This window comes from Molothrus ater, chromosome 1 (genome assembly GCF_012460135.2).
Source record: "Molothrus ater isolate BHLD 08-10-18 breed brown headed cowbird chromosome 1, BPBGC_Mater_1.1, whole genome shotgun sequence".
In the NCBI taxonomy this organism is placed as follows: Eukaryota; Metazoa; Chordata; class Aves; order Passeriformes; family Icteridae; genus Molothrus; species Molothrus ater.
This window is the reverse complement of record NC_050478.2, coordinates 52227453-52254603: the sequence shown is the minus strand read 5'-3', so window position 1 is coordinate 52254603 and position 27151 is coordinate 52227453. Positions and strand designations below refer to the sequence as shown.

Here is a 27151-nt window from a genome sequence, read left to right as displayed (position 1 = left end):
GCTTTTACTTATGACTACGAAGCCTACAGATTCAAGAAAGCACCCTATGTCTAAGCCAAAGGTTTGATCTACAGAAAGTTCATGCTTGCTTGGTAATGCAAACAGAGCACACTATCACCTAGAAGGGACTAAATCACAGAAACAGGGTGATATGCATGAACAACACACCCGAAAAAAAACCCCAGCTGAAATACAAAACATGATAAATTACCTGTACAAAAGAGGAATCAGCATTCCTCTTAGTAACACTCCAGGTCCTAATTACATATAATGATCTTGCCAGGTAGCAAGTTACCTGCCACCTCAGCACAAGAGGACAGATGCTTCTACCACAACATGCAGGTTTTCCTGAGAAAAGTGGGAAAGGCCAGTAACTACCCCAGGCAACTTCAAGTCTCTGTCCTGACTTCATTTCCCCCATTCAAAAAAGATAGGTTACAGCAATTTTCTTCACAAGCAGCCTTAGAGGGAGTCTGTGACCCCAGGGCAGACATTCTGAACAACCTGAAGATAACTCCAGATAGAGAAGCAGTGCTGCTATGAGGGATGTCTAACAGAACCCCTATTCCACACCAACTGCCCATGAAACAGCATTTTCAAATCCAAACACCAAAAAGACCCTCCTCCCCAAAACACCCTGCTCTCCCAAATAATGAGGGATGAGACAACACATGCAGAACACGAATCTCTCCTCCCGCAGCTAGGGTCCAAGCAATGCACCTCTGAGTGTCCTCCATAGAATGGATTCCATGGACTGCAGTGTTGGCCATGGACATTTACCTGAATGCAGGCAAGCACCAATCTGAAATGTGGGAAGGGACCCAGAAATCTCTCCCCAAAGACAAATGCATGGAATTCAACCACGTTATCTATAAAAACTTGGAGACTTCCCAATAACAGGTTAGGACAGCCTTGACATATCTGATGCTTCAGCAAGAGCCCTGTGGGAATGACTCACACCGGCCTGTGCAGCTGGCAAGCATCCAGCTTCCACACAGAAGATCAGGAGAGTCCCAAGAACTCATTGGGACAGTGAGGAATGATTAACAACTTCAAAATCAGAGGAATTTTCCCTTTTACAAGAGTGGGAGAGAAGACCTATAAAGGTCAAGCAGTCAAAACACATTTGCAACTGTCCTGCAGCTCTCCAGCTGTAACTTTCTGCCTCTCTCCTGGAAGAAGTGAAGCACCTTAAATCCTACACTCATGGGATGCAGGGAATCCTACACGCTTTCCAAACTGCTAGCAAACACAATTCCATGCAGCAGTGAGATTAGCAAGTGACTTTTCTACCAAATGAAGGCTGCAAACATGAGTCATAAGATGACAGGACCAAGAAGTTCCTCCATGCTGCCACCCCCCAGAAATTTATATAAAAGTGGGCTCTCCACAACATCCCTTGCCCAATTTCCATTCAGCTCTAAATGTTTTACTACCTATAGAATATTTTCTGGTATTGAATTGCTATGCGGGGAGAAGGGGGTGGTTTGTATCACTGCAAGTTTGAAAGCTGATTAATCAACCTTTTCAAATTGGCCTTAGGGAAACAATTGTTCTCTCTCATTATTTATTGATTTTTTTTTTTTTTTTTTTACACTTCGTTACAGCCAAGACCTAGATTTTGAACCCAGTCCGTAACCAAATCGACTGCACTTTTGGAAGGTGAAAAGTAAAGATACCTTTCAGCTGAAAAGCAGTAGGATCTCCACACCAGTAACTCCTCCCTGAGTTCTCACTGTTTGCACAGCAGGATCAAATCAGGCTAACAGGTTGCACTAGGGTCGCTACCAACCTTATCTTCAGTTAGTAATCCCACATATCTTTAAGAGGCAGGAACAACTTCGGAGAGTGTAATTGTGAACAGCCCATGAGCTTAAGTGAGTGAGCTCTGGCATGGGCCTTTCATTTCATTGCACTTCCACCTGGGAGGTACAGAAAAAAATCTCTTTTTCTCAACTCCATGGAGTTCTACGTGAATTTCAACAGAGATGCAACCACACAGGAAGCATCTGCTTTCCCCTCAGTGAGTGGAAGGGCTACAAATCAACATTTTATATGCTGCTCCTACTTATTTAATTTAGCAGTTCTCTTTATATTTTCAAGAAAAAATAATACAACTGGATTTAAAAAAAAAAGTAAAGGCTATGAATTTTTTCTTTCTCTCACACAAATATGTACGAAGTCCTTGGATGTTCCCATAATTTTCTGGCCTTGTCTTTAAAGACATTAATATGCTTAAATACCTGGGAATTAGGTTTCAATTACCAGCATCCCCCAGAGGTGTTTTTACTTTTTCTTCTTCATTATGCAAAGAACATGAAGAAAGATGAAGTTTTTTATGAGCCCACCCACAAAGGCTTCAAATATGCTGACTCTTAATAACAAATTTGGAAAGGAGAACATAGTCTTGGTGAACATATTTTAATGTTTAAAAAAATATACATTAAAAAGAAAATCATGGAAGAGGTCCTTTCACTCTGACAGAACCACCACAGGACAGGAATGAAAATAAGGTGACTTCCCAGTTTCCCCAGAACATCATTCCATTTTATTTCATCACCTATAAGCGTGCAGGGCAGATTTAACTATTGCTGCTGCCCTCTTTGCTATTAAAAAATTGTGAAAAAAAGTGATTTGACACCTTCACTTTCATCCTGCTCACCAGGCAGAAACAACACCAGCCATCACTCACTATACATCCCTGGTGTTAAAAAGACTGAGCTGGCTACCAGAATAATAATGCAAAAAATCAACAGGTGTAGACCCATAAGAGGCAGTTAATGCAATTATTAATAAATACGGCCATTTAGTGAAACCATCCACTTACTTTGTTTACGCTCTAGAAATTTTAGGCCTCCTTGGAAATTATCTTTCATCCTCTGGGAATGGAGTCTCATTCAAAGATGCTGGCACAAAGCGCAGACCTTTTGTTTAATTGCCCTCTTTTGAAGCGGAATATTAAATCAGGTTAGATGGAGTAAGAAAGGGAGAAGCCATACTGGAGTTGGTGGGAATGAAAGCCAGAAGTACAAACCATATCTACCCCTTCTTCTCAACTCTAATGGTAATAAGGGAAGCATACTTTCCCATCCAGACTCTGCAAAATGCTCCAGAAAGAAAGGGGGAAAAAGGAGAATGTTTTGAATGGAAAAAGCACTATACTTCTCTGAGTAAATTTTATTTCATTTTATTTTTTAAACATACAACAATATCCAGAGACTATGTATCTAAAGCTGTCAGTCTCAGAAGTACTGGTGCTGGAATAGTTTCCCTTGTCAGGAAATATCTGATACTAAGTTAGACTAAAGCCGCCTGATAAAAACCCCATTGGTAATGTTTTTAAAGAATCAGGGTTACTACACAGCAGATGTGTAAAAATAAGAATAGAACTATATTTCCATGGATACATGTAAGTAAATACACACATAAATGCAGCACCAACCACACCTCTGTGGACTCTAGGGGTTGGTTTGCCCCCAGGACTTAGGACTTTTCCAGCATGTTACAATTTAGTATTTGCATTTGTCAAAAAGAAACTGCCAAAGTTAATAGCTTGAACTGTTTTCATTTGCCAATACAAATTGTTACACAAACAAAAGAGAACAACTACTCAGAACCTATGGGCATGCAGTGAGCTGCTTTACTCTTGACAAAGAAAACTTTATAGGGGAAGAAAAATGGTCTCTTCTCCTTTTCCTGTAACAGCAAAATTTTCTGCTCTTTTTAAATATATTCAGGGCATTGCTTACCTAAAGCTTCCAGAATTTAAATGAAACCACTGCATTGGCTTTAGCCAGTTAAGTAAGCAATCATAGATGCTACAAGCAATAAACTTCTAGAGTGCAAGGAGGTGAGTTGCTTAGTCATCTCTGTTGAGTGCCTGAAACTCCACTTTAGAAACACTGGTGCTGGATTTTTGTCTAGTATTTGAAGTAATTATTTTAGTTTCTCTTGTAAAGTCTTTGTGACAAGGTGGTCATAGCAGGCTGGGGTCTGATGAGGCAAGGGGCAAAACCCTGTCCTTTACTTTTGGCCCTGGGAAGTGCATGCCATTGCCATGCAAGAGATAAACTGTGGTCCTAAAACGGATGTGCAGCCCGGATTTAGAGAGTTGATAATGAGTCAATGCATGTAACACACAGAGAAACACAGAAGCCGTGTGGATCCAAACCACTTTGTGCAGGTAAGACAAATGCTTTCTTGGGCAAATACAGAAATCCACGTTCTTCCCTGCCACGGCAGACAGGGAATTCTCCAGGCAGGCATAGATCCATACTGTACTGTAAATTATGGCCTGCTATAAATGAAAAATGCTGATTTGGGGATTGTTCACTTTGTTATAATTTTCCAAGAGTAATATCCTGCAGGGAACAGCCAAGTTAATACAATGTTTCCACTCAAAAATTGGCAGTGCAGGCACAGCCGATGGGGTGTATTTAATGAGACTTTGCCTGCTGATAAAACGTTATTGCAGAACGGGCAGGCTAAGGAGAGCCTCATAGTTTCCATCCCGGATGAAATGTTAGCCTAGGAAAACTCAGTAACTAGCAATACTTCTCTGCACTTGTAATACAATGTATAGTCTTACTCTGTTTTAGACATGTTCTATAATTGGTAAGATCTTTTAGCCATCAGCAGTGTACAGATGCCCTTTTGTCTGGTTTATTCTCAAAGGGAGAGGCTTGGGATCTGCCACGGATACGACTCGTGCCCGTTGTTTTCACACTTGGCTCTGATGTGCCGCACAAAGGTTCATCTGCTCCATCTGAGAGAACCTGAGTGTAACTCACAGAGCTAATCGCCTCCAACACAAGTATTTGCTCATCTTTCCTGAACCTACTCTGTATTTTCTCCAAACTTCCTATTTTTGGCACAGGGCGTGAATAATTTCCAGTGAAATGTGAAACTACAGTAATGCACAAAACAAAATCTGGGATTGAGCAACTGAACTGAGAAAAATCCAAAGTGTCAAAAAGCCCCCGCTGCTCTGTTGTGAGCATGGCACGAAGGTAACAGATGTGTGCAGCCCTGAAACCATCCTCTCTGCTCCCCTCCCTGCCCTATGCCCACAGCGCTCAGCACTCCTTTTGCATCCATCAGCTTACATAAAGCTCACAAGCTGCTGAAGTCTGAAACTCATGGAAACGTAACGCGGGCAAAACTCCATTTCATGCTAGATCTCCGTGATCAGCATCATGGACAGATGAAGTTCCAACTTCTGCATCCGTCGCCAGATGACAGATCAGCGCGTGAGCACCGAGGGCTTGAAGGAAGGAAGGAGCCAAGGACCACAAGAGCCCCTTGAGCTGGGCGCGGGAGGTTGCACAAACACACACCAACAAATGTTACGGGTCTTCCCTAGGGAACTTGGGGCAGCGCTGAACATGATGCAAATTGCATGGAGTCACAGTTTTGCCCTAATTTGTACATCATTTTGCAGCATAACTGCTTTATATCCAGTATTGTGCAGAGGAGGAAAGAAACCCCCAAACACTGCCTTGAGATCACAGGCCAAGTGCTTGCTAGAGCTACGAACAAATGTGTGCGTGTGTGTCAGCATGTGCGTGTAACTCCACAGCTCCTCTCTCCACCCCCATACACAGCACAGGGAATCTGCTAATGCTTAAATGGTGGGGAGAGTCAAAGATTTATTGTGGGAAAGCCAACAGTAATTTTGTTGCCTCTCTAAAATACTGCAAACATCCAAATTCCACAGCTTAAGCAGAAAAATAAAAGTTACACTTTAATTTCAGACTTTAAAGATTCATAGAATCCACAACCGAAATCCACTGCAATATTTCCATAAATTGAGAGCAGCAAGTTATTCTCTCATAAGCGAAGCTCCTTCTACAAAACGTGACAACAAACTTTCCAAAGGTAGAACTGGAATGTCAGAAACCTCCTTGCTTACAGGCCTGCCAAGAGTCCAAAATCCCTGCCTTTTGCAAGGATTTCTCCAACTTTCCCTGTGCCCCTCCACAAGAAGAGGCATGCAAACACTTTGGCAAGAGGCAGAAAGATCTCGTGGAAACACTGTGGAAAGCACTGGAAGCAGGATTTTCTTTAACATCATGAGGGATGAACTAAGAGAGGTTTGCTGTCTTCCCAAGTGCCCATTTGCTTCTGGTCACACACAGGACTTTGGGGAACACCATGTGCTGCAACTGTGAAGCGTCCTAAGGAGCAGACATAACCAAAGGCTTATTCAATCTCTGGGCTGCAGGGTGGCATTTTGAAAGATCTTATCTGACTCCCCCCAGGCTGGTCCCAGGCTCAGTCTTCTCTTTTGGGAATACATTTTTCCATGGAAGAAAGCTGCTAGTGGGAAAGACCCTCTGTGCTCAGGAGTGGCTGCTATTGCAACACCCTGGTTTGGCAGAGGAGGCTGCAGCGTCCCCGCAGCTGTCCTGGGTTGCAGCCAGGGGCTCTCGCCGAAGGTGCTTCATCCTGGGTCCAAGACTTTTATGAGTCCCAGACTTGCACAAGAGGACTGATGCCAAGTTCAGTATGTTCTTGGTTTTACCAGCTGCCTTTAAAAATAAATTATTCCAATTCATAATGGGATGAGAAACTGAATATGAGATGAATAACAAGGTGCAAAAGCTTCACTTGATTTTGTACAAGTTCCTCGATATTTAGCTGGGGATGTTCACTCCACAGCCCAAGGCTTCAGTCAGTGCCAGTGGCTAATGCAGACTTTTCTCTGGTAGGAGAAGGAGGCTAAAAGTATTAAAGTGCCAATCCCATGTAAAAAGCATGGCATGTCTAGCCTGTCCTATGTTAAACTAATGCTAAGTGACATAAAATGTCAGCATCTCTATGTACTTCATCCCAAAGCTTCCAGCAATTTGTTCCATTACCAAACCTCAAACCAAATTTTTTGTAATTGGTTGCATTTTAGACCTCTGTGCACTAGTTTTCAGTCATTGCAGGTATTCAGAGACCAGGTACTTTGTGATTTTTGCTCTCTCCACCCTTAAGCACACTATGGAGAAACATGGGGCAACACTCAGTGTCAAGGCCTCCCCAGCTTTACTTTTCAGACCTCACCACAAGTAGACCCCACAGTGACTGGGCTCACCAATGAATTTTTCATTGCTATGTAGGGCCCCAGGCCTGAGGGATCTTCTCTTGTATAAATTGTATAAATGTATGTATAAATTTCTCATCCAACTGGCAACTTCTTGCCATGATGATCGCAAAAGCATTCACCAAATTTGAGAGGAACTCCTGAGGACGCTACATAACCAGCTGGGTTTGGATGGCACGTGCCCTGTCCAAACAGCTCCATCTCCACCAGTGAACAAACCTGGCCAGTAGCTGAAACGTTTTCTAAAAATCACTGAAAAGAAAATAAAAAAATTCAATCGCTGGCCTCACACAGTACCATCAATACATGACAAAAAGCAAGCACTCGGTTTCAAAGGGGTCATTAAGCCTTAAACTAGCCACTTAACAGGAGTGCCAGTAGCAATACTGGTCAAGTCAATGTTTGTGCATGATTACACTTCAAATGTAAATGTGAAGCTGTTGTCTTAACAGGATCTGTGGAGACTTGTTTCTCTTTCTAATGGATTTAAATTGACAATAAAATGGAGCCTAGGACAAGGGTACAAAACAAGCTTGAAGAACAAACATCCATTTTCAAAACACCATGAAGTTATCAAGGGCATTTTGCATTGCCTGCCCAATGCACATAATTTAAAAGAAAATATTCAATTAAAAATAAATAAAAATTGTGGGGAAGGAACACCTTTTGAATCAGATCATAGAATGGACAGTCATCACATGGTGCTCTTCTCCACTCTTCCCAGCTGTAAGATGCTTTTCCTTCGTATGAAGCTTTGTACAAAGGCACAAATCAGCCCTGAGAACGCTCATCCAACTGAAAACTTATGGTGAGGGCAACAGGCGAGTGGTTGGGCAAAGGAATACACCCATCCCACCTCAGGAGAAAATAAAGTAAACACAACATGACCAAGGTTGGCATCGGGGTCTTTGGCCAAGGAGAAGTGTGCAACCCTCTTTTTCACAGCTCAGTCTGGCCAGTTTGCTGCAAGTATCCTTGTGATACAGCAGTTAAGTGCAGAAGTTGTGCAGCACCTTTTGCAGGCTTTCCAGATATTACAGGGCTAGTTTTACCTTATAAAGGCCTTTTGTCATCAGAAATCATGTTAGATCTGTAAAGTAGCTATTGTCCTGAGATTTTGGACCTAAACTCTCTTTCAATGGCAATAAGTTATGCTTTCCTTAGGTCTCTACAGTATCAAATGCTATTAAAAAAGAAAGTAAGAATAGAGATGTAAATATCCCACCTGTTATCCTGGCATGCGGCAGAAAGTAGTGTCACTAAAAAAACACCCAAAACCTAGCCAAAAAACAATAACAAAAAGCAAACACACAAACCAGAATTCACTATGCCATGTAGGTGCCTCATAAATATCCTCTTTAAGTATTTACCCGCAGCTGAATTTGGATTGCAGCAAAAAACCTCATTTGTATTCAGCCAAAGGATTGCTGCTAATACTGCAGAAAAACACAGTGCAGATTAATTCTCAATATTAATGAAAGCAGAATATCCTAAAGCTGTGAACTAATAAATATGCAGTCATGGCCAATGACAGTTTGTAGACAATATATATAGTTCAAAGCTTTAAAAGTTTCTTTTCTTTTTTTTTAATTCCCTGGTTTGTTTTCTATTGGTCCAAAACTCAGAAACCCTGATTAACTTTGCAAGCAAATGCCATGGACAGAAAAATTAAAGGGACCTTAAGGAAGCTGTTAGGCAGCCCTCACCCAGAGAAGTTTTAACAGGGTGAATCATGCCTAACCCAAACACAACCTCCCAGCTTATCGAGGAGGCTCCAAGCCTTGCCAATGCCAAGCTGGGGCCAAAAAGCAAAGGCACAGAGCTGGGCCAGCCTGCCAAGGCTGTGAGCAGTGCCAGGATCTGTGGGGCAGGCTGAGGCTTCCCCTGGGCACATCTGGAGAGCAGCTCCCACAGGGGCATCACCCACCCAGCAGCAGGCCCAGCACTCGAGGATGCCCACACACTCCTTGGAAAGTCAGAGGCAATTAGTAACAGGTACGTTTTCCCAAGCCAGGGGATTGTGTGGCAGTTTCCAAACATGCACACACAAACGCTTTTTAAGACCCCAGCACTTACACACTGCTGTGGCTTCACTCACCCTTTGTTTTACATCTCAGAAAATGAAGTCCCTTTAGTACACACACCTTGTATTGCAGCACTCAATTCTTGATAACACACAATTACTTGGGGTTGGGGGTGGGCTAGGGCTTAGACCATATCAAATCTATAAAACAGTGCAGACAATTATAATACACAGATCCTGATTTTATAATCCTCTTTTGACTATTTCATGGGAAATCCATTATTCTGATCCCTATACAGTCAAGTCAAAACCGCCCAAACAAAATCAAAACCAAAGTTCTCCCCAAAATCCAGAGCTTGCTAAGGATTTGATACTTGAATTTTAGCTCATCCTTGGTGTACCTTTTTCTTGGGCATACTTCTTCTGATCATACTTCTTTCTTGGGCACTTATTCTGGAACACTAAGCCAAAATCCCCTGCTTTATCTGCAACAGATTATGATTTCCATGCAAAATTCCTTATTGCAGTTACAGTGGGCTGAAATAAATACCCAAAACAACAAAAAGTAATTGGCAGACTATGGCATAGGACTTATCTACAATGAATCATAAAGGACAAACTTTTTTTTTTTTTCAACAAGTCCTTTACACCTGACAGCCCAGACTGGGAGCAAACCTGAAAGACTTGCATCCCTGCTTTTGAGCATTGCTTTTCCTGACTGTATTATCCAGGTCTGCTTTCAGACCTGAGCACAGTACCTCAGCATTTCAGCATTGCAGAATATTTACCTAAGGGTGGAATGTGAACTTATGTTTTCATATCACAGTGCTGCAGACACTTACACTGTCCCCTTTTCATACCTGTGCATGTTAAAGTACTGTCAGCTTTAGGTAACATACAGCTGCCTGCAGCACAGGTAAATGTTTACTATTCCTTCCTATAAATGGAAATATGTTAACAAACTTGCCTGGCTTTCAGAAGCCTTTGGTGTTTAACTTAGTCCATAGCTAAAGCAAGCTCTCTCCCTTTAGCATATCATGTTGTATACAATCAGGAAACACAGCAAGGGAACACACATGCATTTTAAACTGGGAGTGCTAAGCATTATAATACATCTGGTGCAATGAAATACGGAGTCCATGAAATAACTTTCTAAACCTTGGGAAACTTCTTCTCCCTGACATCAGCCACTCACTTTCACTTTGTGCACAGGCTCTGAGCTATGGACAAAACATCATTTTCAGGTATCAACCCTACCTACCACCACATCCTCTCGGCAAGACCCTCAACTTCATGTACTGAAATAGTGCCACTACCTTCATTTTTAAAATTCAAAACAGACTTTCCCCTCAATACGTCTGTGAGCAGATGAACAAATAAATTTCCTACCTGGGTAAACTACTACGAATGGTGAACCCAGTTCCTCTGCCCCTGGGAGCTCCTTTCAGATAAACACTCATCAGACTTCTAAGCTTTTCTGCCTCTGTCTCCAAGAGCATTTTTAATATGCATCTCAAGCAGCTTGTTAAAAACCTGCTAGTGCTGGAAAGCATTCCCAACGTAACATTGAGTTTATCATCAGAAGTGAGTGATTAATTAGATATCAGGCAGACAGGCTGGATTTTTGAAGGTGGATGTATATTTCTGAGATAAATCACTGCCTGCATTCAATTTTTGATGTAGTACATTTAAAGCACTACATACAAATAACAAAATATATCATTAAAAATTCTGCTTTTGACCACAAACTGTGACTTCTTTTTGTTGTCTCAATCAAATTATCATATATGTTATGTGTCTGAACACTTTCACTACAGACCTATTCCTTTAATACAGTACATGCATGAAATATCTTTTATGCACTGGACTCCCCTGTCATACTTGTATCAGAACTGAATTGAGTTTCTGAAGAAACTTCTTAGTGACCCTCTCAATCAGTTTTTCTTATTGTTTGGGCAGCGCCACAAAGGTGCGGTTTCCAATCCCAGGGTACAGTCCTATTGCTGCCTTTAACTCGGTGAACTTCCAAGTGCTTTTGGCATTTGTTCAAACAAAACATACTGAGGCTGTAGGATGGTTATCAAGAATAAACCTGCTCTACCATCCTAAAGTAAGAGTGACAGTAAATATAGTTACCAAGAGAGAGAATTCATGAGCAAGATCCGAATGGGAATTACAGAGACGGAATATCAGCCCAAGTGCTGTGGGTTATACTACAGTGAAGGTGTAAAAGGTAGAGGTTCAGAAATCATCCAAAACTAATCTGTGAATGTTTGTGCCTGCCTGACCCAGGCTAGGAAGGGAAAGCTGCCTTATAACCCAGCATGGCTTTCATGCAAAACTTGTGAATTTTTTAGAAGCATTTTAATGACAACGTATAGCTTCATCAGGGATTGGGCTCAGCCCTGAACATCCAGCTATAGCAGGGTCTCCTTACACCTCAGTGTCTTACAAGGAAAACTCACATAGGTTTACACTACTAGATTCAGACTAGCTTAAAACCTTTCCTAGTCTTTCCTAGGTCTCTTGCCTCCCCTAAAACAATTACATTTTATAGTACAGAAACTTTTACAACATACCGCTCTAATGTTTAATAGACAACAAAACATACTTATATATACACCCCTCAACACATTATTCCTTATTATATCAAATACAGGTGATACACAAATGTAATATGAAACCCTGTCCAAAATTCAAAATGTCCCATAAATCAAAACTTCTGATACTTGCAGTTACTCATGACTTCCCTTTCAATCATTTTCAGTGCCTCATTGTAGAGAAATGTCAGGTATCTGCCCTCACCAGGCACACCCTACGAAAGTGTCACCGCTGGAACCTCTCAAAACCATCACTCCCTTTCACAATGCAATTTTTGTCACCTGTAAAACAAGACTCTTGAACCTGTACAAACTCTAGCCGTACACAGAGCTCAGCTGATTTCAAAGGGATTGTAGGCTTGAAATGATGCATCTGTCAAAGAGCTTGATGAATTAGATCTATTGCTATTTATTTCCGTTAAGAACTTTTCTCAACTTCTGAACAAATTCATGATCTCCTTTCACTGTAGCACTCACCAAGTGTTAAGTTCCTACTCTCACTTTAGCTACATGCACTTTAAAAATCTGTCTAAAGTGCTTCTGTGAGCACTACATAGATGGGAGCTGCTTCAGCACCGGGTGGCATAGCAGTTGCTGTGGTAACACCATTTTTTCTTAAATGATAAAGCAAGAGTGCCAGAGGCCTCTATATAATAAGAATTACATATTAACATATCATCTCAGGCCTATAGTAAATAGTTCTCAGGAACAGAGAGAGAGAGAGGTGTATGCTACATACACACGCTTCTTTGCAAGAGCTCCCATGTAAAAATTTTGGCTTCAACACATCCAGTGTGTGAGTGAAATGCCACTCAACTTGATAAAGCTCATTCCAGCAAGTTTAGAGATATCTCATTTTTGCTAATCCATGGCACCACCGCTTTGGCTGGCAGAAATCAATGCCTGAAGCCACAGCGCTTTACACAGCCTAAAGAATTCACCCATCATATTAATCACATCCAAAAATATATCTAGAAACAATTTTTCAGAAAAGAAAATGGAAGGACAATTACCAGACTTACTTGCCTTACCCAGGCAAAAGACTCATTGCAAGTTATAACACTGATACCATAAAATCTTGGGATGTGATTATCATCTTACCTTCTGTTTTGGGAGAATTACTTTTTGGCATAGTGTTCATATAACACAGTGTGGTATTCCATACCAGTTTTTCCCTTTAAACTAGATGAGAAGAATTTTCTTAGGCAAATAAAGTAATAAAAAACCCTGAACTTGCAGTGGCAGGCAAAATATCCACAGACTTCAAAGGGATATAATGCCTACGGTTTGCTGGATTGAGCCTGAAGAGAAAATGCTGCAGTGTTACTGTAACTGAGAAGCAAGAGTTCCAGATTTTCTTCTCTCTCCTCCAGCTCTCCAAAATTTTACCTTTTCCATAAGCTTCCATGTATGTAGCTACAATGCTTTTTTTCAAAGTTGCACATTCTGAAGCTGAGGAGCCAAATCATTTTGAGCCCCTCCTTGAAATCCACTTTACCACTCCCTGTCAAGTACATCAGAAAGGTGGAGATATAGCAAGCAAGTTTATCAAAGGGCCATTCAAGATCATTAACTTAAGAATTGTATTTTTCTGGGGAAAAGCACTCCTGAAGCTGTATAGATGGAAACCGGAGAATATATTCCCCCAAGATAATTTCCTACCTCTACCATCACCCCCTAAAGAAAATAAAGCAAATAAATATGGGCAAGCAGTAACTCTAGGAGGACAGAACTTGTGTCTATTTAGCACATTTCTGTTCCCCTCCTTCCCAGAGTATAAAAACAAAACTCCACCTACAGGCAGGTAAACCAGCTCTTTCTTTCTATCCCATGCTGCAGAGGTGGAAAGTCCATGCTCAACTCTTCATTAAGCTTTATATTAGCAGTGCTTATGCATTGGATATGTTGAATATCACCAACAAAGTATCAGAGCTGGAGCAATTCACTGCTTGACTAAACTAATGACATATTTTCCGGCTGTCCTTACTGCATTATCAGTGCAGTATTAACAGTGATGTTTCTTAATGCACTGTTAAATACTGTGTGCTATTTATTTTCTTGCAAAAGAACTTCCTTCTCTTCCCACTTTGGATTAAAGCCCATTTTGCATCACACTATGGCCAATAATTTATCTAACCAATCATTTGGAAGGGATGAGGGGACTAAAAATGAGATAAGGAAAGCAGTAGCTGTGAAAACAGTTTGAAAGAGACCATACATTGACACAGCTTGTAAGTTATAGCCAAAATTTAAGCGCTTCTTTTATTAAGCGCTTATTTTTTTAAATAGGGTATTAATGATTATGAAAGTAATTAAGCCTTTTTAAATGTTCACATTCTAATAATTGTAATGCCAAAAAATCCACAGTCAAAACTAACAACAGAGTAGAAATATAATAAACTTAAACTATTTCTTAATTTTCATACAAACTCTGCACTGACATTGCCTATTTCTGCTGATCTAGTGAGCAACTGGCAGAGGTAATGAAAAAGTGCCTGTCCTCTACACACAGAAACCTCAAATGTAAACCCACCTCAGCCCAAGCCACATAAGGGACTTCTGGGAAGCTACAGCAACAGTGGACCTGAGTCATTAATTTTTAGCTGACAGTATTTTCTATTATTTATTATTAGAGTTATTACATCTTCAGAGCGAAAACCTTATTTTATGAAATTACATAAACACAATTTATTGCAGGACCCTAAGATGTTCACTGACAATCTAACAATGGATGGAACTATTGTTGACAATTTTACAAAAGCTTTTATCAGAGTTTATGGGCCATTAAGCCCAACAGTGTGATCACCAGTACGATATCATCTCTCTCAGTAGTACAGAGCTGGCCCATAACAATCCATTTTCTAATCTTCTCTATTATAATCAGTCTGTTTACTTAGAAGTCATATGTTTGCTATTTCTGAAATTATTTGAGTCTTTGGAACTGTATTTTAGTCCACAGATAGGATCCAATAGGTCCCATATTAAACAGGATAAAATAGCCCTTCTTTAAAATTCCAAAAATCAATTCAGATTTTCTCTTCATAAGTTGAAATACAAAACACAGACCTTAGCATACCTGTATTACATTGCATGATACAGGCAATACAATAAAAAAGGTAATATTTTTCCCCAGAAGATCAAAGGATTCAGTTCTTGACCTGAGTTTGTCATTGACACCCTTCCATGCCCTATGCTGACAGGAATTAATTTGGCTGGTAGTAACTAAAGACTAGACAGAAAAGAAACAGAGAAGGTGTTAATTAGCTATTTTTACTCTTAATTCACTGAATAGCATGTGCTCATTGATGCAAACCAGACTGCTGCTGTTCAAATCAAGATGACCCTCATTTAGAAAAAGGGTCTGTTCTTCCTTTTTTGCACATGCTAAATCCTTCATGTGTCAGCAAGAATTATCCACACATACTGATTGGAGCATCTTACACACTGCTGAACACAAACTTCCTTGGTGCTGGATTAGTTCATCTACCATAGACAACTGAGATAAACCGATTCTGCCTAGGGGATCTGCCTCATTAAGGGAAAGAGAGAACAAGAGCAGATTTGAAATAATAAAATCATTAACAAGAGCACCTTGAAGAGCTTATTAGGTAGGAAACAGACTGACAATACCATTGTTTAACACTTAATTACTTTTTGAAGACCAGATGGAAACAAGAGAGCATTTCAGTGGTCATCCTTTCAAATTCAAGACAAAAAGACGAATATCAAACTGATCCATTAACTGGGCATGCATCCTAAAACAGATGTTTTAAGAAATAATGAGATCCTACCAGATAACTGAAGATGCTCAAGTTCAACTTCACCTCATACTGCAGACTTCCTCACTGCAAGAGGTCAAATTAGGAGCTACAAATTACTTTTACACCAAATTAAAAATGCTGCAACTCAATTACTTATCCTCACAGGCAGGTGGAAGCTAGAACACACAGCATAAATCTGTCCTACATGCTTTCCCTTCCAGATCTGCTGTGAAATACTTGTCCCTGCTCCTACTCTCAAAGACTGAACTTCTGCCATTAATTCTGGGGTAGTGATAATGGCATCAGTATCCACCCAGATGTTACAAACATGGCAATAAGGCAAAGTGTGGAGCTGATACCACCTTCCCAGGACTTTGCTCAGTCTGCTGCGCAGACACCAGCTCAGTCCTCATGTTGACCTTCCTCTGCTACACGAGTGAAACTTTGAATAGAAGCCTGTGCCGTGTCCCCAGCATGTTTGGGTACACAAGGACCAGCTAGAAGGGGCTCTTTTCATTAGAAAGCCAAACACCAAATGGTCCATCTGTACAAGCAATCAGTGCCCTGCTGGTCATTGTGTCTCACTAAGGACACTCAGCATTCTGATGCCAGTCACAATCCAAATATGGAACCTGAGGTGGAAAAAACTCTCCTGCTGGGCATAATTCATCTTCTGTTCACATTACCACATTACCATTTCCATTAGGAAAGACCTGGGTCAGTACCTGAGGGAGAGGAGATGCAACTGGTTTTCTGGCAGCTTGGTTTTTAGGAGTGTTTTCAGAACCAGATTAAGGGAGAGAAGTCGAAGTCACACTTCCACCATTTCCCAACTCTCCTCAAATGCCAAGGGCCCCACGTCCTACCCGCTGCTCTGTGGTGCAAAACCCATGTTCATGCGGAAACCTAACAGCTCCAATTATGGTCTAGCTGTGACAAATCAGCTTCCAGAGTCAGGATTTTGCCAACTAACACTTCTGCTTCCAAAAAATTGGTTTGTTTTGTTCTGGTTTAATTGGTTTTTCACTTGGGGTTTTCTGTTTGTTTTTAATAGGAAAGAAAAAAAAAAGGCATGTACTTGGTGCTGAACTAGTCTGAAGAGCAGCAAAATAAATTGAATCCTGTTCAAGAAGTGAGAATGTCAAAATTCCATTCATGAGAAATAGGTTGCAATAAAAATGGAGGAGAAAAACCACTTCACTCCTATAACTTAGATTTTAATTTTTAAAGGCCTTTGCTATTCAGCAGTTTCCAAAACATCATGCCCACCAGTCACTCAGACTTGAGGATATCTCCCCCCACATTTTTGTGGGGGAAGATTTCCTTGTATTCACGTGCCCAGTAGATGATCTCTGCACCTTCAGATTTAACACATGAGAAACAAATTTGTCAAACTTTAGTCATATCAGCTCATATCACAGCTGTCCCTTCCCAATGATTAAAGGAAATGAGGAAGGCTTTATTTTTCTCCCAGCTTCTAAAGTTTGTGCCAATGCCTTCATGTAACTTCAGAAGAAAAAGTGATCACATATGTAAAATGGTATTTTTATCTGGCACTGAAGATCTGTTATCTTAATTATTTTGAAATCTCTTTTATCAGTTTTGTATAAATCTGTAAATTGTGTTTATTGTACCTTTCATGCTATATTAACTGAAAAATTTGGAAAGAAACACGATAGCAAAATTTTATCCTGAATAGAGCAGATGATCACTTGGCCAGTAGACCCCAAATCTTACCATATCCCACAGCTCCATATCATATTGCCTTTGATAGTCCAGGGTGTATTTTCTTAAATTAATATTGTTTTGTACGTGGCAAAACAAGTATGACATAGCAGTAAAGTGACCATGCATTTTTTTAAATACTATTTTCACAACACCAAAACTACCTGGGATTTTTCAGTTCCATAACATAGCAACTTAAAATTAAAACAAAACTACAAAATAACTACATCAGGAAACAAAGGACAAGCAGACCTTTTCTTCCTTGTCTTCTACATGAATTGCAATGCTCTCATCCAAAGTCCAAATCCAAGAGCAGAAGTTGCAGGTGACCCATGAAGTGCATCCCCTTGGAAACACCAGGCACAGCATATAATCCATGGAACAGGTCTGAGAAAAGCACTTTTCTGCACCTCTGGTTATGCACATCCCTGGGAGTTGATGGCCAAGTAGGACACCAAGGAAAGCTAAGACTGCAGTAACTGTAAATATTTGCAAAGCACCTGCTTGAGAATTGCCCACTACAATTACAGAAAATGGAGGTGGCCTTGGCCAGGTGACTTCTTTTTCCTGTTAAGAATCTGTTTGTAGAAAATTCACAAGAAAATAAAAGTGCAGAAGATACAGCACAATGCCACCTGTGCAAAACATATGTGCACCTCATTTTAATGTGAGCTCTGGTTAAGTGGCTTGTGTTGAAATGCTACCTAGCATTCCAAGTGTAAACCAGCTTAATCATATCTATTGAAAACCACATAATAAATAACATGAAATATGCAGCATGCCATCCTAATTGCAGAGGTTGTCTCACTTACTAGAAGTCATTTATTTATTCAAATTACTTGAGCTACATGATTCAATCTGAATCATGGGAACTAGTTACTGATTTGTGCAAACAGCCTCTTACCTCTTTGCTAAAGGCATTGTTGAAATAACTGACCCAACTGCTAAAACAAGCTTCTTCCTTGAACCCTGCCTCTTTCTTTAGTTTTACTTCCTGAGTGAACTTCAGAAAACATCACTGTTCTACAAAAACACTGTAAATTTAATTTAAAAAATAATAATTCCAATGCAATGAATTAAGTAATGCAATGGGAAAACTGGTATTTTTAGGATGAAAAAATTGCTTAGTAATAGGGAACTGCATATGCAGCCGTAACTTCACTTTGCAGAACTGAAGTACACAGCTCTCAAGAAGAAACATCCACTGCCTCAGATGTGATTCAAACTTAATTTTCAGAATTGCACATATGTCTCTGAGCTTAATGGGGGAGAGGGAGTGAATACATATCCATGAATACATGCCCCCAGACAGAAGAAGCCACAATTGATTTTTTGATTGGTTGGTTGGTTGGTTGGTTGGTTGGTTGGTTGGTTGGTTGGTTTTAGGGTTTTAGGGTTTTTTTAAGTTAGGCCTTGCAAATGTGAGAACTGCCATCATAACTGTGCTGCAGCTACATAAAAAGCATAATTTAGGAAACAATACATCTGCTTACACCCAGCCTTGATCTGCAGCTACTGTCTCACAATGCTGTTATTTCAGGAGGTGCTGCGGCTTCCCTGGGGCAGTGGAGCAAGGGGCCAGGCACTCTGAGCCCTACCACAGGCAGGGAGTGAGCATGCCTCAGCCGCCAGGAGCCAAGCCAGACACATGCCACCACAGGTCACCTCATCCCAGGCTCCAGCCAGCCTCCATCAAGGGACATGTCCCCAGGGAAGGGCACACAGGAGGGCCTTCAGGAAAGGGAAGAAATGATGCTGCACACGAGACATTTTTTCAAAGGTTGTGAACAAGCCCCAAGTAGGATGTTGGTTACCTTCAACTCCAGACAGTGTTTATCATGGGCTTGGGCATGGGGTGAGAGGCCAAAATACTAGCAGACAACTTCATCAGTGGCCAGATGTATTGCCTCAGGCAAGCATTCAAAGTCTCTGTGGCTTCGAGCCCTTGAATCATGATAGGTAAAACAATACTTTTCCCTATCTAGGAAAAGCGCTGTGCAAGCTCCCAGTGCCCCAGTGCCAAGACTGGCTGATTTCCAAGGCTTTCCTAGTTATCTTTGTATTTACTGCAGAATCTGGTGATGGGAAGGCAGGGATTATGCCACCATGTCCTGATTACCAAACATACAAATGCCATTCCCACAAAGTGATAATTTTCTTCTTATAAAAGCCAGAGTTAAAATACTACTATCCTGTCATCAAGACAGCTGGTTTATATCCTCTTCTCCTTCCTTCCACCTCTTCCCCAGAAAACATCCTGTCTGGCATGGTCTCTGCCAACTCATCCAACTCTACTGGTCTCTGCACCCAGGAAGGAGCCATCCATCCCGGCAGAGTAGCTCTGGCACCACTGCCTTTGCTGGCCCTGAATGCTTACTTACAGTTTTTCACATTGGGAGGGAGGGGGCTGGCAAATCCCCGACTTTTTCAGGAACTGGGGGATACTCCTGGGGAGGCTAGCCACCTTTCACACAGCACCTTTGCAAGGTAAAGCAACCAGAGAGAGGTAACTGCTAGACAAGAAGACTTTTAACCCACACAGAAACGTTGCTGGCCCTTGGGGCATTGCTACTGCTCAGCAGTGTCACCCCATATGCCCAGAGCCCCAGCCCGCCTCCAGCAGGAGCCTGCAAGGCTCGGGCTCTTCCACTGGAGCTCAGCTATGCATGGTGAAGGTGACAAACATGTGGAGGCCAGGGAGGTAATGGACACCAAGCTTCTTTTAATTTAAACCTATTTGTTTATCCCTACTTCACTATTTTAACGATTCCACCATTTCAATTTAAGAAAATAGAAAAAAGTGATCACAAGCGTTTTGGACTTCATTTATCTCAGTACTCACAGAGATCAGAGCAGAACTATTCATGTGTACACAAATGACAGTTTACCCCACTCCCAAAGCCTTAATTTTTGGAGCCAAGCTCAGCAAACATGCCTTGGCCAAAAAACTAAGTGGGAGGGAGGTATAAGAAAATCAAGTGGTTTTCTGGTATTTTCAAAATAAACCTGCAAATTTTCATTTCAAACAACATTTCATTTTGCTTCTTACCCAACTTAAAAAGAAATAGTCTCAACTCAAATTGATCTTCCAGATTATATTAAAACAGGGCTTTTTTCTTGGTGTTTTGTTGCTGGTTATTTTTTTTTTCTCTTCACTTCACTAAAACAACCCCTGACATACTTGTTTCAGTATGGCTGGAAATTATTCTTTTTTTTCTAGGCATTTTTTCCCCCTCTTCAACCACTGAAACAAACAAAAGCCACCCATGATTCAATGCACTCTACTAGTAGAACATGCATGTGAACACGTAGATGTTTACTTTCATGTACGCAGATGTGCTGGGCAGAGGAAGGAACGCTGGCAGCAGGAGAATCCCTGCATCTGCCTTGCATGGATCTGTCAACAGGAAAAACACACTTTGCATTGAAGCTTCCAAGGGAAAGCTCACACATCCTTACGGGATACATAAATCCAGTGTGTCTCTCTCCTAACTATGCCCTCTGTTTGTTAAAAAATTATTTTTAGAAGGTGCGGTGTGATGTGGTGTGGTAGCACTTGCACTTGTTAGCTCAATGGCCAACACACATGGCCACATCTTTTCACTTTGGTCATCAGAAACATTTCCTGCTCAAACACACAATCTCACAGGTAGGTTTCTCATGTTTCTTCCTTTGAACAACCCTTAATAACATTAAGCATGGAGAGCACAATACCCACATCTACACATTCCCCCCCCCCATAAGACAAACTAGAAAGTTGTGCTGTAGTTCCTAATAAATAACCACCTTGCTTCAGCAGAAATAGACATTTATTTTGGTCCAACTTCTCTGTACAGAGGAGTACATCTTTTTTTTCCACATTTCCTTTAAAAATGACTTCTTCTGCACATACTAATGCCAAATATTTTGTAACTATTTCTGATATTAAAAAAAATGCACTATTACTCAATACTGTTAGGTCAGCAGAATTCAGCCATAAAAAAAGGAAGCATTCCGTTTGCCATAGTTGGAAGTCAAGAAGTAACAATCAGAATGCACTGAAACACACTGGGTCTCATACTGTACCTACTAATAGTGTTCCTGGAAGTTCCTGGAAGAAGGAGAAGGTCAAATCCATACGTACTTAACAGGATCAGTGTGTACTGTATTAAGTTGAACAAGAACTGTCAAAGTCCACACAAAACATTAAGCAGCGGATTTCCACACTGTGTACCATTAATGCCTGGAAAAACATAATTCACCTGAACACTTTCTACCAACACCTACACAATGCTGACAAACCCATAGTGCAGGCCCTCCATGTACTCATGGATTTCACAAGCTCTCTGAAGGCAAGAGGTGTGAACAGCAGCAGTTCTCAGAAACGGAGGACTTCTGGTGGGTCACATCCAACACAGCTCTTGAACCACCCTCATCACCAGAGGTGTGTGGCACTGCAGAAGTTTTGTTTAAAGGGTGCAACCCAGCGGTGAGGGCCCCTCATTATAATTCCTATTCCTCTGCCATAGAGCTCAGCATCACACAGCTCCTGGCCATGGTCCCTAGCACAGGTGCTGGGTGAAGCACTGCTCAGGACCCAGAGAGACAAGTTCTCCACTTAGAGCAAGATGTGTTGCTCAAGCTAACCTCGAGGCAAGTGCAAGACAGGCACCTATCCCTATCACCACAGACACTGCTGCTTGAGTGTTCATTGCAGGCTACACATCTCCCACAACTGCCACAAAGCAAATGCAGGAGTCAGAAAGTGAGAATGATCCTTCCAAATAACAGCTCTGCTGCATTTCCTAATAACTTTCTCTTTCTGACAAAGCCAGCCATTTCCCAGCCAAGCTGAATATGGTTCTTGTGCCAGATGAGCCCAGACTGACAGAAGTTCATTTTCCACTAATAAGTAAATTTCCAAGGAGAGCAGTACAGCAGAACAGGGGTCTGAGAAATTATAAACACAATTAGAAGATGCCTAATGCAATTCACACAATTCCAAAATGGCAATTATTCCATCTAGCAACTAATCCTTTTACAGAATTTGACTAGTCTATATTTATAAAGGTTTGTCAGCCAGGTCACCCCAGGAAGCGTTCCTAATATAGAACAGCCAGAAGATGTTTTTGTGAGTACAGCCTGTTCTGACTCCCTCAAATAAAAGTTCTGCAAGTCAAATTTTTGTTACACAAACCGTTTTGCAATACAGATCCAAGTCTAACATGAGATTTAACACAAGTTCTCATACCTATAAATGCTGGTGCTTATAACATAACATGCTGACACCAGTTTTGAGTGTCAGTTCTTTGTGGGATAATCCACTCACATACACGGTGTAACTGTACTGTCTGATGCACACATACTACTGAAACCTGGACTAGAGCAAGAGTTTGTAGCAACATCAACAGTTTCTATGCAAAACCATTCTATGAAGGTACCGTCATCCTCCCAAAAATGAAGTAAACCTTCCACTAGGCTTGTTTCTGAAGAGCTATTAAGCAAAGGCAGTTTGTGCTCAAGGAAGATAAGGACACTTTCTGAAGGAACTGGTTTGGCTAGTCAGCTATCTTGCTGCTAAAGCTAGCATATCCCAGCGATTTCAGTGATACATGGATACCTAAATGCAAAAGTCAGCCCTGAGGACCATAATGGCATTGTGCGACACTCCCCAAAAGTCTCTCTTTATAAATTAACAAATAAATTACAACGGACTAGACTGATTGTAAAGTCTCCAGGGCATTGATCTTGATTTCCTATTTATCTGCAAATCTCTTAATATACTCTTGATGCAAGAAATAACACAAGTATTTAGCAGCACTTCAGCATGTAGTCAGCTCACCATACACACACTCTTTGTTGAGAGGCCAATCTCCCTTGTAAAATTTTGCACATAGTCACTATATTTTGCAGATTGACTGAATTAAGGAGATGACTTACTAGCATTTTACCTTCCCTTCACTGCTCTTAATGATGAGTTTTGGGTTTTGTCTTCCACTGAGGCATTGGAGTAAAAGCAGCTCTACATTCAACACTATTTATTTATTTCTATTATCTCACCAAATTGGGCCGTATCAGTACGTAAGTTTCCATTTCTCTAACTGTATTTACCATCATGACTGCACAGATTGATTTTAGTTTGCAAATCCAAAAATGTTTGGTCATTTACCAAGGAAATAGAAAATAATAAATGGTTGTATAGACAAGACCTCACATAATAAATACCTACACAAACATACTACCAGCTCCTGTTCACATAGAAAATTCCATTTGTGTCAGTGGTAATACAAACACAGAAATGAGAGAACAGTGTACCAGTTCTCCTGGGACTTTAACAGGAGTATGAGGCATCCTTCACCTGGTACCAGGTAGACAGAGAACACTGCTGACTCCTCAGCCACCCTGTGGATGTGTGGGCAGCCTCCTGCTCCTGGGAGGCCCCCATAGCAGGCACAACTCACAGGCTCCTGCCAGATCTCTGCTCCACAGAGCAGCAGCCAGGTTACACTGGAGTGCATCTAAAAAAGCACTGGATGCTTGCATGTAACTGGATCAAGCTCTGCACAATCCACAAAGACTCGTCTACTTGTAGGCATCTGTCACAAGTGAGCATGGAATAATACACAGTGCAGAAACTACAAGACAATACTCAATATAAGTACACACAAGGCCACATGTAAACACTGCACAGGATATCAGACAAAAGTCTTTTACTTCACATGGACATGAACACTGGGATACCCTTAAAGAACTCAGAACTCTTTGTATAAGAGTCCAGGTACAGAAAGGTACCACAGCCCACTCTGGCTGCTCCCGAGCCGCCTGGCACAGCTGCGTGCACACTCCCGACACGGAGCAGCACACTCCCATCCCAGAACCGCTGCAGCTACAGATCAAAACTACAGATATAAAACCAATATATAGCAACTAAAAGCAATTTGCTGAACCGTAGCACTGTCACTGAGTACTGGCACACAAAAAGGACGCGGGTCAAATGCATCCGGAGTAAATGGTATGCCAGCTATCACAGTATTTATCTCAGGTACCACCAAGCAGGCCTTCAGGTAGATTAGTGGAAATCTGGATTAGTTCGACTGTGCTTAATGTGGGCTAACATCAGAGCAGGTACATAGAGGTGGGTATTGATCCCTGTGATGAGAGTACTTCACTTTTGAGCAATGCCCTTGGCTTCTGGAGTATGTTCAATTAGGCTTTTGTTTGTATCTTAATGATTACAGTGTTACAACAAAACCAATTTTCTCTCATCCATCTTCAAGAAAATTAATTCTACAGTTTTGGGAGAAGATACAATTGTATTTAAATTTCCATTCAGACATTATGTTGGTAGGATTTTATAGGCTGATTCTGATGCTCTTCTAACAGCTGCCCATGCACCTTTTCTTTTTGAGACCACTCAATTTGGTAATAGAACAAATCAGGTTGAAGTTTTAAGAAGTGTCATTTCACATGTGATTTGAACTTGCAGAACTGTTGCATATATTTATTACAGCAAGTTTCCTTTCAGCATTTCTCTGAATTCTGATGCTAGGTCTTATCATTTGACCAAGGAGGCAGTCCCAAACATACACTGATCCTCTACTACCTGCTGGACCTGTTGCTTCAAATCAATAATGCGCAATTCTCAGATGCTGCTTCATTTTGTGCCTCTGAGTAATTTTCTTGCTTATCTTCAAGTGTGGGGAGAAACGAATGAAGTCCAATCAATTGATTAATGCTTTCTGAAGAAATCCTTCTGCCTCCACCTCTGCCACTGAGCCTCCAGCTCTTACCACAGGGACAGTTACTTGCTGACACAACATCCTGAGAATAACCTCCACTGGATTTATCACGTAGCCATTGATTATTTAGTAATCCTAAAAAACTGGCAACCTCCTAAGCTTATGAGACGCAGAATTAAACCTTATAAACAAGGTATTTCTCCTCACTCTTAAAATATTATACAGGGCATGTGCACCTGAGACTGCATCTCAAAAGACAGGTAGAGCAGATGGGAGACACTTTACTTCTCATCACCTTCAAAGGGTGAGGAAAAAAAATAAATAAAACCAGGAAAGAAAAACTGCCCATGTTACATCAAGAACAGGTATGAACTTGATTTCTGGAACAAGAGAATCTTTCCGCTTTTTAAAGGTTGTGCAACTAGTTCTTTTGGATGGGGTGTTCCTCACTTTCAGGGCGGCTTTACAGTCCACAGTCACGAAAGACTCTAACTCAGTTGCTCTAAGCCATGCAATCAGCCCTTCTAGAAAGTAATAGTTCTCTTCTCCCGCTTTTTCTTTAAAAAGAATGAAAGGAAAAAGAAGTAAAACCAAACCACCCAAATGTGCATTTTTTCCTCTGGCTGGCAGATTTCCAAGATTAAGAGGACTGCTCTCCGGCTGGAACAGCAGCCGGGGCCTGCTCTCCAAACTCACAAAAGAGAACACCACACACAGAGAAAATGTGACGGGTCTGACGGGCCAGAAACGTCTTCTCACCCTCTGAGACAGCTTCTCCAATGAAGAAGGAAAGCCCAAGCCCCCGCGGCAGCCCCACGGCCCGGCCCCACAGCCAGCCCCGCCGCGCTGTTCCCACGCACCGCCGGGACGGGCGGGCAGCGCCGGGGCGGCAGCCTCGGGACGGGACGGGGACGGGACGGGACGCGACGGCGGCTCCTTCGCGCCGGGTCGGGCAGGGAAAAATCGCTCCTCTTTCTGATAGCTGGGGAACCAGAACCCACACGAAGTTCCCCTTTTTTTCAGTCACCCCCTCCCCAGGTGTATACTTCTTTCTATTATTACTACGACTGTTTCTGAACAGGACAAGCGGAGGTGTCCGGGTCAGAGCGACAGCGGGTTACCGGAGCGGCGCTTACTCGAGAGCCCCGCGGCTTTTCCCCGCCGCCCCGGTGCAGGGGAGCCGAGAACGGCCGTGCTGGGCTGAGCCGGGGAGTGCTCTCCGGGGAGCGACTGGGAAACGTGGGAAGGGGGGAAGAAGAAAAAAGAAACACTAAAGAAGAGAAGCACAACCGATGAGATGTGCCAAGGCTTATTCCCTTTTATTTCCTCCACCCCCACAAAAGAAAATAAGCCAAGAATCAGGAAGTCAGGGCTGCGTGATCGCTGCTATAAGTTTGGTTTTCTCCCCATTTCTCTTCTCTCTGTTTTTGGGGTGGGTTTTTTGTTTTGATTTGGTTGGGGTTTTTTTTTTTTTTTTTTTTTTTTGTTTTTTGTTTTTTTTCTTAGGGAAATGAGTAGTTGGGACTTTCCCTCCGCCTCTCCCCACGGGAGGCCGCGGCACGCAGCCGCCCGCAGCCCCGGCTCCCTGGTTCCCCGGTCCGCAGCCGGCAAAAGGCGGCGGGACCCCCGCACCCTCGCCCCCCCGGCCCCCTACCTTTCTTCCCCTCCACGGCGAGGCAGAGAGCGAGGCGCCCCAGCAGCAGCAGCACCAGGACAGCGGCGCCGCGGGGCCCGGCGGCAGCGAGGGGGCTGCGGCCGCCCATGCTGCGGGACCGCCGCTCCCTCGACGGGGTGCCTGGGGGTCGGACGGGACGGGTGCACGGGTGGTTCCTCGGAGCCGCTCCTGCTCCCCTCTGCTCCTCTCCCGCGGCAGCGATCAGCTCCGCTCCGGCGCTCTGCCCTGCGCGGCTCCGAGCAGCATGCTGGAGGGCGGCCGTCGAGGGCTGCGCGCACACGTGCGTGCCCCGCTGCGGGCGGGCTGCTGCCTTCCTCCTCCTCCTCCTCCCACCTCTGCTCCTCCTGCTGCAGGCGGCGGCGGGTGCACAAGGGCTTGCGGAGCGGCTGGAGCCGGCTGTGGGACGGGGTGCGCCCGGCTGCGCTCTCCACTCGGTCGCGGAGCGCAGGGGCTCCCTCTGGGGACGCCAAGGAGGAGGAGGATTGGGAGGGAGCAAGGAGGAGAGGGGAGGAGAAACCGGCAGCGCCGTCCCCGCCGAGGTGGAGAAGGGGCGGGCTCC

General features: G+C 42.5%; 1 protein-coding gene across 1 annotated transcript in view; it reads right to left on the bottom strand.

Moving 5' to 3' along the window:
• Positions 1–26946, bottom strand: part of EGFR (epidermal growth factor receptor) — a 158440-nt gene extending 131494 nt beyond the window's left edge. The window contains exon 1 of the mRNA XM_036406320.1: positions 26572–26946. Within this exon, the coding sequence (XP_036262213.1) occupies positions 26572–26680 (109 nt within the window). The 5' untranslated portion in view covers positions 26681–26946. The remainder of the gene's footprint in view (positions 1–26571) is intronic.
• Between the last annotated feature and the right edge of the window lie 205 nt (positions 26947–27151).